This window comes from Culex pipiens, chromosome 2 (assembly GCF_016801865.2).
Source record: "Culex pipiens pallens isolate TS chromosome 2, TS_CPP_V2, whole genome shotgun sequence".
Lineage (NCBI taxonomy): Eukaryota > Metazoa > Arthropoda > Insecta > Diptera > Culicidae > Culex > Culex pipiens.
In genome coordinates, this window is record NC_068938.1 from 219418061 (window position 1) to 219432975 (window position 14915).

General features: G+C 34.7%; 1 protein-coding gene across 1 annotated transcript in view; it reads right to left on the bottom strand.

The window, feature by feature from the left end:
* LOC120425838 (trace amine-associated receptor 1) overlaps positions 1-14915 on the bottom strand; it is a 79463-nt gene that overhangs the window by 5282 nt on the left and 59266 nt on the right. Inside the window, exons 6-7 of the mRNA XM_039590459.2 lie at positions 3048-3176; positions 2277-2402 (exon numbers count right to left, since the gene is read on the bottom strand). Coding sequence (XP_039446393.1) covers positions 2277-2402; positions 3048-3176 — 255 coding nt within the window. The remainder of the gene's footprint in view (positions 1-2276; positions 2403-3047; positions 3177-14915) is intronic.

Genomic DNA, 14915 nt, shown 5'->3' on the forward strand with positions numbered 1-14915 from the left:
CTACTGGTTTTTAAAAATTTTAACGTTTAGACCACTTTTCAAAAAAACAGTATTAGTAAATGATTTTTGTATTTTTTTAGGAGAGACATACCATCCTGCATTTTTCGTCAGTCTTTTGGTAACATTTTAGGCTATTTCCTCAAAAATTTTGAACGAAAAAAATCGTAACATCACCTTTAAAATTAAATTTTAGACTTAAAAATCAAAAAATCTCATAGATGTGGCGTGTATTTTTGTTTCAGTGTATTTTTTTCAGAAAGCCCGTCCAATTTCCTACAAGTTTGTCTTTGACCACTTTTTGATACGACGCAACGGCTTCGAGATACAGTAATTTTTAAATTACAAAATACAAAAATATTTAAATACCTTACGCCCTTCTCAAATGTTATTTTCGAGTACTATTGGCTCCATATACACAAAAATGGCTTATATAGGCCTAGGATAACATGTATAAAAAGTTTCATTGAAATCGGAGAGGGTCGGGTACAAAAGTACCAGAAAAATACCTGATTTGAGCTGGAATTGCTCCATAATCAAAATACAACACGAACCATGATTCTTTTCAAACAAAAGAAATAAAATGAATCTAGTAAAACATTCGCAATTATTATTACCGTTGGCAAAATTCTAGTTCTACTGTGACGCAATCAAAACAAGCACTCATATTTCCGAGAAAAAAAAGAGAGGTGGGTGTCATAGGCGTGAGAACCCAGGCAAACCTATGAAGCAAAACTGACGTTTGAACAAAATTTGGCACACAAAATTTGCGCTACACAAAGCACAATAACAAAACAAAGATGAAGAAGAAAAATGCGTTAAAATGATGAAAATCATGAAAAACCTCTAAAATGTGCACTAGATTTCATTGGATTTCTCTTCATTATATCGGTTTTTATCATTTCGTCACAACGGAAACTTTTTAAATCACTAAAAACACGCCAAAAATTAAAATAATCGAGGACCGACCGAACGCCGAACTTCTACCTTCCACTGACAAACGAACCTCCATTTTTGAATAGTACCATAAGGCTGGTACAAAAAACACTTTTAAATTTCATTGGAATTTTAAGTGCAATCAGCTGAAATTAATAAAAAATGCTTTCCCCTGCGTTTGGAATCATTTTTTTTCATGTTTTGGATGATTTAAAAATCTAATTTTTGAAAATTTCCGGTGTTTAGTAGCGCAAATAGCTTTTTGGAATATTTTTTTTGTTTTTGTCAAATCATATATTATTTTTTGATAACTGATGATTGCAAAACAATTGTAAGTAAAAGTAAATCTTTCCCAGTTCCTGAGGGGAACACCCTTGAAGAGTATCGGGGCCGGCATTTACAAAGCGGATTCAGTGGCAGTTTCATTCTCAACTTAATGTTAACATGTTAAGGTAAATGTTAACATTCCATAGATCGCCTCCCTAAGGTGTCGTGATAAGGTCCAGTTTGTGACGATACACTACCTTCCCTCTACGAAGCAATCGATTCCAGAAGGGAAAAGATCACCGGTTGTGTTGGTCCGAGCCGGGATTTGAACTCCGATCTACCGCTTACGAGGTGGAAGCGTTTCCACTGGGCTACATGGCTCGGTCACAAAAAAACAATTAAAATGCATTTTAAAATACTTTTTGCATTCAAATTTTGAGACTATGGCTTGTTGTTTCAATTTTATTTTTTCCCCCCTCGAAACCGGCTATAGCCGAGGGACAAAATATTTGCATTAGCCTAATTTTGTGCAAATAAAACTAAATCTATTTTTTTTAACTGAGCAGCTGTTGGAAAATTGTATTTGTGAAGATTTGCGTTGGTTCGGTTTTTTTGCGAAAAAAAAATTCATTAATTTCTGGGAGTTTTTGCGTCTTTTTGAGCAAATTTCAATTATTTTCAAAAAGAATCTAATATCCTATAATATTTTTTTTCTAAAAGTTATTTGATATCACGTTTTTGATTTTTTCTTGAAAAAAAAATATCAGTCAAGATTTTTTATGAGGTTTTGCATTCCATTGAATATAAGCAGGTAATGAAAATTCTTAAAAATGCTGCAAATATTTGTGAGTTGTTGCGAGCGAAGCAAAAAAATATTGCTGTGAAATATTTAAACTTTCCACAAACATTAATGCCAAAGTTATCACATTTGTGCAATGATACACATTATTTGGATATTAAAGGGGGAAATGAAGTTCTTAAATTTCAGCCAAGGGGGAATGGATCAATAAAGGTTGAGAAACAATGCGGTTGGTTATCGATTTCGACTTAAAAATCAAAAAAATCATTATAATTACCCTGGAAGACAGCATCTCCTTGCAGATCCTCCGGAATCGCGCGTTCAGCAGCCAGTACAGAAAAGGATTCCAAAAACTACTACTTAACGCTATCCACGTCACACAGAAGTCAATCGAAGGTGGAATCTGGAAGCAAAGCGAAAAAGTAAAAAGATGAAAAATCACACCCATATTAGCATCCCCCGCCCCTTTTCTCGGATGGCACATTTTATTTCCCTGATGCTCGCGCAAAGCGTCCCCTTTGAAAGGGAACTAAGGGCATCACACCGTTTCCACACGCTCCAGTAATCGTTAACGACAGTTTCCATCTCGGATGCAACGGTCCGGAAAGCATTTCAACTATGCAGTTATCACACCTCGTTTCCACCCCTTCCTCCTGGGTTGACTTTGGAAAGGGGATGCAACGATAGATATGAATAACTTGCAAATACATGGCATTCCTGAGCTAGATGACACCAACAGCACTATCGTCGTCGTCGTCGTCGTCTGACGCAATTTCAGTGCAAGTTCAACAAACTTTCAATTAATTTGTTATTCCATCGGTATGTGAAAACACCAACCGCAAAAGTACACGCTCCCTCTTCTGCAGTGGGAGTGTAAAATGCAATGCAACACTCAACTCGTTTGTGCAAATGAATTTGAATTGTTCTCAAGAGTGTCTACATGTCTGGTGCCGGTGGCTCGTTCTGCCCTTAATAGCCCGATCCCACACACACAGTTAGCTGTCGGTCAAAGTGCAAATTTATGCGACCCTACTCCAACTCCCCTTACCTTTGATCCTGTGCACGTCGCCACAATCTCCTGTATCGTCCAGGGGGTAATTATTACTATAAAACCTAATGATATCGCCGCCATTGTGCGTGAAGTTGATCCGTTCAGTCTCTGATCGTGTTCTGCCAGCTGGAAAATATGCCAAAAACGAGAAAAGGATACAAGCATGAATGAATGAATGAATTTTATTCCTATTGGCTGTTGGGTGCTTTTTAAGGGTGGACTGACTAGGTTGGGGTAGCAATACATGAAGAGAGAGTAAAAAAACAACATCCCAAACAGCAGCGAAATCTGGATTGTGTTCAGTTGAGTGTTTGTGTGTGTGACACACTATGCGCCGTAAATCATTGGGAATAACAATGAAAACAGTATTGCGAAATCGCACCACGACGAATAGAGAATTGGTGTACCCGTTCCGGTTAACTATCAAAATACGAGCATCATCCGCGCAGCAGAAACCACAAACTTGACATTAAATTGACTATTGATTTGATTGAGCACGATTTGGTGCTGGTGGAGAAAGATTCTGTATCTGTTGGTATTTGTTCCCAACAGCCCAAATCAGACAAAAATTGTTCATGAAATGATTGTAAAACTTAAATGATACTTTTTCAATTTTTTTTAAACATTAAATCTAACTGCGATTTCACGCAAAACAGCAGTATCCAAGTGCACCAATTTTTCTCAGATTTGGCATGGAAGCATTTTGGCCTGCCTTGATCTTTGATTTTTTTAATAAAAAAAAGATCAAAATTAAATTGCAATTTAAAGAGACTTTATTTTTATAAGGGGGCAAGTTTTTTAGTAATAAGCATTTGAAGGTGAAAATTTTCGAAAAATATTCAGTTTTTGCGATTAAAAAATGATCAAGTTGAAAAAAAACCTATTTTTGTTTAAATTGTTCATTGAAAAATTCTGGCCAAGTACAGATAAAAAATCTGGAAAAATCTGACAGACAAAAATCTAACAATTATGATTGGGAAGGGGCAAGTAGTTATGATATAATTAAAAATTTTGGGTCTCGTTAAGGTTGAATAAACATTCAAATTTAGTCAAATATTTCATCAATTTTACGATTTTGCATTAGACTCGTTTTGTTACCAAAAGTTTAAAAATTGCATGGCAAATTGGCTGACAGTTAAAAAATTTGGCAATCTCAAAGTTATCTGGCAACCCTGCTTATACCTTAAATTTTGTTAATTTTTTTTCAGTATCACGTAGTAAGCGTTTTTTAGCTCGTGATTTTTTGGAATGTTTATTAAATTTTCATTGTAAAAAATGAAAATTTTATAAGGCCGTTGCAAATATAGTTTACGTCAACCCCCACCCCCCTTGCAAAAATCGGGGCGCAAAAAATATTTTTTCGAAAAACTTCAAAATTTTAATGAAAATCAAAGTTTCATCAACCGAAAACCAGTTAAAATGAATTTTCCTGCGTTTATGCATGTTTGAACTCCTTTGAAGACTTTTCATGAAATACCAATGTAACAGTATCTCGTAATGTTTTTTTTAGCGAAAAAAAATTCCGTCAATACATCGATATTTTGAAAACTAATGATTGGGAAGCAACTGAATGCGTGTAAAATGCATTTTAAAACATCTTTTTCACCACAATGTTGAAACTAGTGCGTCCATCCCGGGAATTCCCGGGACGAAAATCCCGGGATTTTTCTAAAACCGGGAATTTCCGAATCCAGGGATTTTTTAAATTTTGTCCCGGGAATTCCCGAAATTGAAAACAAATCAAATTTTGGTTTGGAAATTCAGATTTGGTTGTGAAATAGATGAATAGTTTAATACTTAGGACTCGATAAGAATTTTAAAGCATTCATATTTGTATTCGGCATGTATCAGCATTAATTTGGCTTGTTAGGGAAAATTGCTGAATTTTTAGTTTACAGATCCGCCTTACGCTTTCAATATTTTCTATTAAATTTAATTTATTTAAAAAAGTAAGGAATTTAGACTGCTGTTTTATCCATTTTTTCATAATTTTTGATTGTTTTGATTGATTTTAGTTACAACAGGAATATTACAAAACAATTAGTACACCGATTTCCAAATTTATTGCTCTAACATCTCCTGTATCTATTCAGACTGCAGTCCCGATTAAATATCTCCAGTTGGCGGTAGTGACTTAGGGATAATTTTTAAAATATGTTTTAATATGAAACATAAAATTAAAATTATTACAGCTTCAAAAATTTCCCGGGATTCCAAAAATATTTTTCCCGTTTCCCGGGAATTTCAAAACCCGGGAAAATTGGACGCCCTAGTTGAAACCTAAGTTGCGTTGTTAATTTGATTTTGGTTAACCGCGGTCAATTTTCTTGAAATATTTCGATTTGTCAAAAATCCACCAAAGCATTTACCACATTGATAAAAACAAAATTGTGGTAGAAAAGTATCCACCGCGATCAAGTGTTGACAGTTCGACACCAAAGAATTATTTTAAGACAATTTGCCGCGGTTAACCAAAATCAAATTAACAATGCAACTCTAGGCTTGTAATTTCAATTTTTATATATTTTTTTGGTAGTTTAAAATGATGGGCTGGATTTATAAAATTTTAAATTAATTTTAATCATAAAGTGGTAACTTACAAATTAGATAACAAAAAGCATTTTCAATACTCATAGGAAGATTCCAGCTCACTAGTTTCCAGCAAAAAACTAGCTTGGCGTGTGATTAATTTCAATTGCAAATGTTGCTAGGCAAAACATTCCCGCAGTTCGGAATTCATACAAACAAAATCCGTGACAAAAAGCACTATTTGCTCAGCGGCAGCAGCATCGCAGCACCAGTGGGACCAAACAGTGCAAGATAAACCTCGGAGGGAGGCATCACGCAACGCCAAAAAAAGTGATCAGGCAACAATCAAATATTGCTGCGAATAATGTATCATAAATTTGGTGCTATATTTTATCGTCCGTCGATGAGGCAATAACAGTATTGCAGGCAATTTTCCGGTTGTGATTTCTCAAATTCTACATTGGTGGTTATCAAAATTCATCCAAATTATGCTTATTTCCATGTTTTTTTCAGATCATTGTAAACGAGTTAGAATCAAACCATACGTGATTCCATGACAATTGGTTATATCACAAAATTAAAATTGAAAAATTGCGTGAAACATTCCGCCATTCATGCTCAAATTCCACTCCCTTGAGCGCTAGAACGTTTAGCACAAATCGCGCAGACACGCAAATCTCCCGACGGGATTTCCCGACACACTTTCGCTTGGATGAACCTCCTTGGGTTGTGACGACGACGACGACGACGACAACAACGGAGACAGTGGCAGAGTGCCTCCCTGGAAGCATTTTTCATTGTGGCCCCATTCACGGCGGGAAATTATTCACTATTCATTGCAAACGAAGCTTGGTGAGCTCTCTTTTGGTTGAATCCTCTTGAAGAAAAATAATAAAAAAAAGCGTTATAAAGGAGCTGACTCTTTTTTTCTCTCTCTCTCAATTCTACAGATTTGTCATTTTCTCACAAACGCAAATACCTACAGCTATACACAATTCCCTTTTAGAAGATTTGAAACGCACCACGGGGTTAAAGTGACGAGTGGCTGGGGAATTCCTTAAAGAGATTTACAGTAATTCTTTGTAAAGATCGTATATTCATAAAAAAAATGTTAAATCCAAAATTGAACCGGTATATTTTTTGCAAAAAAAAATCTCAGCAAAATCGCCAGTTTGAAAAAAAAGTTTAAAAAAGAGTTTTGCATCATTGGTTCCGTCCATTAAGTAGTTATCCAGTAAATTTTGGCAGCTGTCTTGAGAAGGGATTTTTGATCGAATTTTCAGCAAAAATTTAGGTTTTTGTCATGATTGTTAATTTTATTGGGGGAACTTTAGAGCTGCTGAAAAGTATGTTTTTTTTATGGAGACATGATTTTTTTTTATTTTTTAAGGTACCTAACATTTATTTCGGTAAAACAGTCATTTTAGAACAAATTAAAAATATTAGTGCTAGGATCGGGCTTAAATTTGAACTGGGAGTTCTTTGGCCAAGTTAAGCGTCATCCATAAAGTATGTCACGCTATAGGAGGGGAGGGAGGGTCTGAGCAAGCGTGACATTGCATGTTATAAGTATAGGAAAAGCGTGACAAAGGGGGGAGGGGGGTAAATTTTGGCTGATTTTAGCGTGACGTACTTTATGGATGAAGCCTTAGGCTTCCAAGGAAAAAGTTTGAACTTCGAAAAATGTAGCATAACATTTGAAAAAGTCGTATGAAAACAAACATACCGATTGACGGCGTCTGTGAGCAATTTTCATCCGAAAAATGGTTTGTATCTCTTGAACAAAATTTGTCTCTTTTGAAATAATTTGTGATTAAATTAATTTTTTTCACAATAAAAATAATTATTGTTTTATTTTTTTATGTTCTATATTTTCTAAAAGGACAAACATTACTGACCAAATTTGGAAAGGGACTTAAAACACTTATTTTTACAATTTAATATGTTGGGTTCAATTTAAAAATTTTGAATAGTTATTTATAATTATTATTGATGTACCGTAAAACGGGGTGACTTTGATAGCCGGGGTGACTTTGATAGGTTTGCGATTTTTCCGCAAAATGAAGAGTACAATTGAAATACGTAAGGAATGGTTTAGAAACATACTGAACGTGGTAGAGAAGTTCCTCAAGAAGAACTTTTCATAAATTCAAGTTAGTTAACTATAGTTAAGAAACTGTTGATGAAAGTCATTATTTAAAACTTCTCAAAGTGTCATGATTTTCTCAATGAACATGATTTTTAATCGGAAAACGGAATGAATTTTCGGATTCTTTGGACAATTTTCCACTAGGAGATGATTAAAAAAGTTTGTAAAAAATAAATAATATGTGTTTTTGAAAAACAATTATAAAATCTCTCTAAATTTATAGGCTATTTCAGTTGAACAAATTTCATGTAAAATGTGACAACTTGTGATTCGTGTTTCGAATTCAGTATAAAATGCAATATAAATCGATAATTTTATAAACAAAACTAGTTTTAACAAATTTCAGGTAAAATTCAAACTTTTTAACAATTTTACCTAAAATTTATATGTATTTTGCTTAAAAGCTTATACACTTAGTTAACTTAATATAGACATTGATTTTTTTCTTAAAATCTACATCCGCTACTTTAGTGATGGTACATTTAACGTACAAATAAAGTTTGAACTTTTTAAATATGATTTTAACAAGAAAAACTATGACTATCAAAGTCACCCCGGAATTCAAACTAAGAATTTTTAACGTAACTATTTTTCTAAGCATTATTGAAAAAACGTTTTTTTCCGAAATAGTGCATGGACTTTGTGTAGCCTACCCCAGTACATGTTTTAAAAATAATAATCTTGAGAAAAACCTTTCCAGTTGGAAAATATTCTAAAAACAAATTGAAATCCTATCAAAGTCACCCCGGTTTATGGTAGTCCTCATTTTACCGAAAATACCAAATCCATCAAAATATTTCTGCAAAAGATACAGATTTCAGTTGATTAGACTTTTGTTTCCATAAAATCGATGCATGTTTTTTGAAAAAAAAAAAAAATGAAAAACATTAGCTTATTTTTATATTTTTACGAAATAGAAATCCCCGTGATTTAGTAAAATTATAAATTTGCATGAAAAATACTGTTTGTCTTTTTCGACAAGACTGCTCTTTAAACCTGAATGATTACACTACACTTCTTTATCTAAAATTTTTATTTTTTATTTGAACTGTTTTTAACAATACATTATTTTCAAAATATGATTTTGGCAAGTACAAAAACTTCATTCTCTGAACTTTGTAGAACTTTGTTTTACTTTTGAAAAATACGAAATTTTTAAATCAACTTGAGTTTTGAATAAAAAAAACCATTTGAGTAACTCTTGATTCCAAATAAACATTAAATTTTCCATTAATGGCAAAATTAAGTTCTTTTTTTAATTTGAGAGCACGCCATTGAATGGGCGTCTTATTATATGTAAAAGTCGTTTTTATACACAATTTTTATCTCTTAACCATTTTTAGCTACAATTTACCGGAAAACGTGTATTTTTTTTGTTTAAAAATTAAGGAGTCGTACAGCCTCATCTTTGCTCTAAGGACAAATTTCACGAATCGAAGAGGAGTCATAGCAACTTTTTCCGATTTCGTGTGAGTTGGCCGAGAATGACCCATACTCGATCTTAACAGAACTTATCATGCTAGCCTAAAATAAAGGCGACTTCGAAGCTCTACTGTACCTTCATGTGCGTACTCTTACTCGTTTTGTGAGAGTAATCGCTCCCAAACCAGACCTTTTTAGCCAGCAAAGCACTGTCTTCCCCGGAAATATTCCCAGTGACATTCTGGCAATCAAAAGTCGATTATTAGAAATTGCAGAGGCCACCCACTGAGCTGGTGCCGTCAGTCTCCGGTGCCAAATTCCGGACCTTCAAAGCTAGACCGTTCGGAATGAAAAAGTGCCTGAAAAGAGCTTCAATTCAAAGCACCGCGTACGCAGGAACGAACAAAACCCCTCGAATTTCCCCCCGTTAACAACGAATGGAGGTACAGCGGCGGAAGTACGGCCATAAAGATGTGCCTTAGCAAAAGATCCGTGGAACCGTCCGGAAAACGTGGTTCGATAGTGATAGCGCGTTGAAAAGAGGTCATTTGGAAGTTTCCTCCAAGCTTCCGACTTGGCATGGCAAGCTTAGGTGTGCTGGCCAGGTCAACCCTGCAATCGTGGAAAAACGATGATTTCTTACATGAATAAATTTACAATTTAGCACGCTTTTTTGGGGGGGATGACAAAGGAGCGCAAGTTTGTGGGTGGTGTTGGTGGGTGTCGAATGTTTTCACCATCGAATATTGCCTTGTTATTGTCCACGAAGCGCGTGGGCCACTTTGGGGTACGGAACGTGATCTGCATGCTCCCCGTGCGAAATTGTCCTCCAATTTCACGACGCCGTCGGTGGTGCCTCTATTGAATTAGAAGATATTGCCCCGCGGAATAATGGCCAACGCAAACAGGATGGGCGCAGAATATCGCGTGGGGATGGGCAAAATATGGTTTACAGTCATAATTTGTTTGCTCTTGCGAGGGGGTGGGTTCAACGTCGCTGAGTTGATTTATTGCGGTCATTACGGTGGAGGTGCCGCGAAGGTGAAGATGTTAACCTGTAGATTGGATAATTGCGTGCTGGAGGCGTCTGGAAATGGCAGTTAGATTGTTCGCAGAATGGTTTCGAGTGACGTTCATAGCTTTGTCAAGATTTGCGTTACAATGGTTATATGAATCATGAAAAGTTTCAATTGAATGTTTAAACTGAGATTACATTTTAGTAACCTTGCTGAAGATTAAAATATAACATTTAGTGTGATTGAATAAGGTTATTCAAATCTTTCATAACAAGAACAGTTTTTTGCAATAATTAGTTTAAAAAAAGTCTTGCCAAAAACATTTTTTTCGAAATAAAAAAAAGTTTTTGCGGTATTTGCGGTACATTAAAACATAACACAAGATCAATATATTTTTAAACTGCTTCAATCATACTTAAAAATGATTATCAACACAAGAAAGTATATGTCAAATTTCAAAAAAAAATGTTTTGAAAAATATATTTTTTGACACTGATTTATTGTAAACTTTGAAAAATATTCAAAAGACCTGATTCAATTAAAAAAAAAAACAGACAAAATCAACCATAACGTTGAAAAAACACTCGTGTTACTAACATGATATTAATTTGTGATATTTATTAATTATGTAAAACTTCGGGACCCGTGGTGTAGGGGTAAGCGTGGTTGCCTCTCACCCAGTCGGCCTGGGTTTTGAGCCCAGAAGGTCCCGGTGGCATTTTTCGAGACGAGATTCGTCTGATCACGCCTTCCGTCGGCCCCGGACTAACCTAAAAAGTTTAGGTCGTTAGCTCAGTCCAGGTGCAGGAGTCGTCTCCCTGGGGCCTGTCTCGGTGGAGTCGCTGGTAAGCAGTTGGACTAACAATCCAAAGATCGTCAGTTCGAATCCCGGAGTGGATGGAAGCTAAGGTGTAAAAAGAGGTTTGTAATTGCCTCAACAATCAAGCCTTCGGACACCTAGTTTCGAGTTGGAATCTGGTAATCGAGAACGCCAAGGCAATGCTGTAGAGCGAATAATTTGATTTGATTTTGATTTGATTTTGATAGATACTCCAGTTCCTTCAAGCTGCATACTCTCCATTCCTCGTTATTCTCTCTTGCTCGAAGAACCCTCCAAATACGAATGGCCCCAAAATAGAGCTTAGATGAGAGTTAATCATTTGTTTGTTTTTGTTTATTAGGCTTTGATAGATAAGCTCCTAAATCTAAGTGTATTGAATTTTTTTTAGAAAACCAGAGAGTAGAAGGTTTTTTTTCAAAATGGGTGATTTTTTTCAAACATAGGATTGCTGTGAATCATCAAAAGAAAAAAAAAATACAAAAAGGTTTTCGTTAAAACCGTAACTAACTAGGTAGATTGGAAATATTTTATGGTGAAAAATTAAACGAATTATCTCATATCATAATGATATTTAGTTGAAAAGGGAAAGACATTTTGCACGTCAACATTGAATATGATCTGTTTTCTCAAAGAATGCACAGTGGTCGGAAACGCAAATTTAGCAGGAATAATTTATTTCCGCTTCAGGGATGCATTTATGAGCTTCGGTGTCTAAGAAGCATTTGTTAAGAATAAAATTCTACATTTTTTGGTCACAACGCTATTAGGGTGGTCCAAAAATTTTTAATATTTTCGAAAACTATCTTCGCTTCTAGATGAGATAGAAGTATACTTTCTTCGGCAGTATTGTAGTACTAGCCATTTCAAACAACTTTTTCGAAGACACCAAATCTCTATCTCTTAATCTGATCATTCTACAGCATTTTATATTAAAGCAGTAGTGTGGCCCATCAAAAATGTGTTTTTATTGCGTATCTTTATTGTATTATTTTTGGCAATTTTGGTGTCTTCGGGAAATATTTAGAGCATAAAAATACGCGTCTTTTGAAATAACAACAGAGTCGCTAGGGCTGTATTGTGATCATAGAAAAAGTATTTATAAATATTTGGAATTATTAATTTAGTTTTGGACATTAAACACATATTATCAAGGATTATCTACAACCAGGAGTTGGCAGCTTAATATTGGACAAAACATTAATTATATGTGATAGAAATCAATACCAACAGCCATTATTGAAAGATGGTTCACCATTCACACATACAATAGGCACACAAGCACCTGCCAGCCTTCATCGATTAATTATAACCATTTCCACACACGTCTACCATCGATCATATAATTGTGCCTCCAACTCGTAAACCAATTCCAATTCCACTCGTCTGATTCCTTGCTCATTGTGGCGAACCACGATCTAAATTTATCGAATCCTTTACTAATTGAAGCCGCGATTGTAAATCGATTCGATTTCAGCTGAGCTGTGTGAGCTGTGCGAGCGTGCAAAATCCATTTCTAACCCATTTCATATCCGACGGCGCTACCAAGCCGTCATTAACGGGATCCTCTTAGGGGGTACAATCCAGCAATCGAGAAACAATGCAAAATTGCACTTTGATTCGAAGCTGAAGCTACAAAGTACAAAACTATTAGTCCGTTTCAAACGTTCCGCTCGCTTTGCTTGTTGTCTAGATTTGCGCCATTATAGCGCAATAATTGAAACGACAATCCGAATTACATTGCAATTAACACCCACCGCGGTTTAGTAGCAGTGCTTGTCCGACCGTGCTGGATAAACAACAAATCGATTGTTTTCCAGCATGTTTGGGATGTTGTGGAATCGGCTCACGTGGGCTTTAGCGCTGTCTGGTCGAGGGCATTCTAGACGTACTCGTACACGTATTTAGGTGGTATTTATGTTCAAGCACAGCTGAGGCCTCATCCAACGGAAAAATTACACAGCTCCATGAGGTTTTTCGGATTTCACTAGAATGAGAGTTTCTGGTAACAAAAATTCTTCGAATTCTCCAGCGCTTCAAAATCCACACACATCATCTTGTTTTGGATGATTTTTTTTTGCATCAATTTTCATTTCGAATATATTTAAAGATTATTATTAATGCAACAAGCAATTTAATATTATATAAAAACGAATGCTAAAAAAACCTTCCATAAGCTTCCTAAGATTCAGGAAAGAAAGGAAGAAATTAATAATTGTGAATTCTTTAAATCCAATCCAATTTGTTACACAAATGACCGATTGTTTTGCTGTTAACAGCTGGTTTAGGACCTAAGAAATGCCGTTTACAAAAATTTTAGCCCAAAATTTGAGTGATTCCAAAGCTAAAAGGAGTTTGTGGAATTCGATGCAAACATGCATATTTTGCATGCATTCTTTTAAAATAAAATATTTATAGTATTGCCGCTCCAATCTAGTCCGTCCCATATGTATTTTTGTCAAAAATGAGATAAACTTCACAAAAGTCTTGTTTTTACATGTTATTTTAGCCTATTGAATGAACAAGTAATGTTTGTTCTAAAAATTCCAAAATAAATATGACTTTCGTGCTGTCCCATATACAAAATATAGGCAGGTCAGTTTCTCATATAGAAATGTCTCGCAAATCGTTTGAGTGGATGCAGAATTGTTTAAATTTTACAGAGAATGGCTTTATGAATACGTAAAGCATAAAAATATCATTATCTGTTCATTTCTGAAGAAATATTTGAATATTTAAAACGAAATAATCCAAACCTTTTTTGCTTTTTTTTTCTTCTTTAAGGAAAAACTACGAATAGAAAAAATTAAATGCATACCGTTATGGCTAATGTCTACACCATACAATTAGTTCTATATTGTTTTGAATTAATAGGCTTGATCCTGGTTCTGGAAAAGATTCCACCTCCGAAAAGCGGATTTTTTTGAAATTAATTCCTACGGTTAAGCAGTTGAGATTTGCATCAATATGTCATTTGCCTCTGTATTTCTTAAATTTCTGGTGTCGTTGCTGGTCATATTTTTGTATCTTGGAATCCTATAAAAATCTGAAATAAACAAATTTGTATCATTTGGTGACCATTAATTACTTGGAAAACAAACAAACCTCCAAAACAAACCTGGAAATGACAGTTGAATCAGGATGAATCTCTGGTGTAAATGTTCTAGCCTACCTTGATACCATGACTGACCTGCCTTTATTTATGGACAAATAAAGTTAAGTTGGTCCCTTGTTGAAAATTTCACAAATTTACCATCAAATTGTTAATTTTTTAAATCAAATTTATGATAGTGGTGTTTTTTAGACTGATATCAAAATAACTGTATAAAAAATTATATAGAAAATGTTGGTTTAGAATGAGAAAAATGGTGAAACTTTTTTTGGGCTTCTCACAGCGTTATCTCAGCACTCTCTTTTTACATATGGGACGGACACGATTAGAGCGGCAGAGTACATCTTGATGGTATTTGTACAGTTTAAACTGGCAACTGAGTGTCTTGATTTAGATTCAAGACTTTAGACAAAATTGTGAAACTCAAAATTTTTTTGGTTGTTTTTTGAAGCAATGGAGCAATTGTAATTAAATTTTTTTTATAATTTTTTGGACTGTTGTTTTAAAATATTTTGAAATTTATTGTATTCACGGAGAAAAAAGAAGATACCATGGAAAATTAACACTTTGTTCGTGGTTCCCAATTTCATAAACGCTTGTTCACGATTCCTGGAACTCTTTTTTCACCGTGTACCGACAACAATTTTATATCATTTGTATGAGTTGTAAAGCATTTTGACCTTTATCTCAAAAATGAGAAAGTTGAACAAAAAGGTTTTTTTTTTTGTATTTCAAGGATTTTTTTTAAACCAAATAAAAACACACAAAAATAGTTCCAGAGTTGCTACCGGAGGATCAG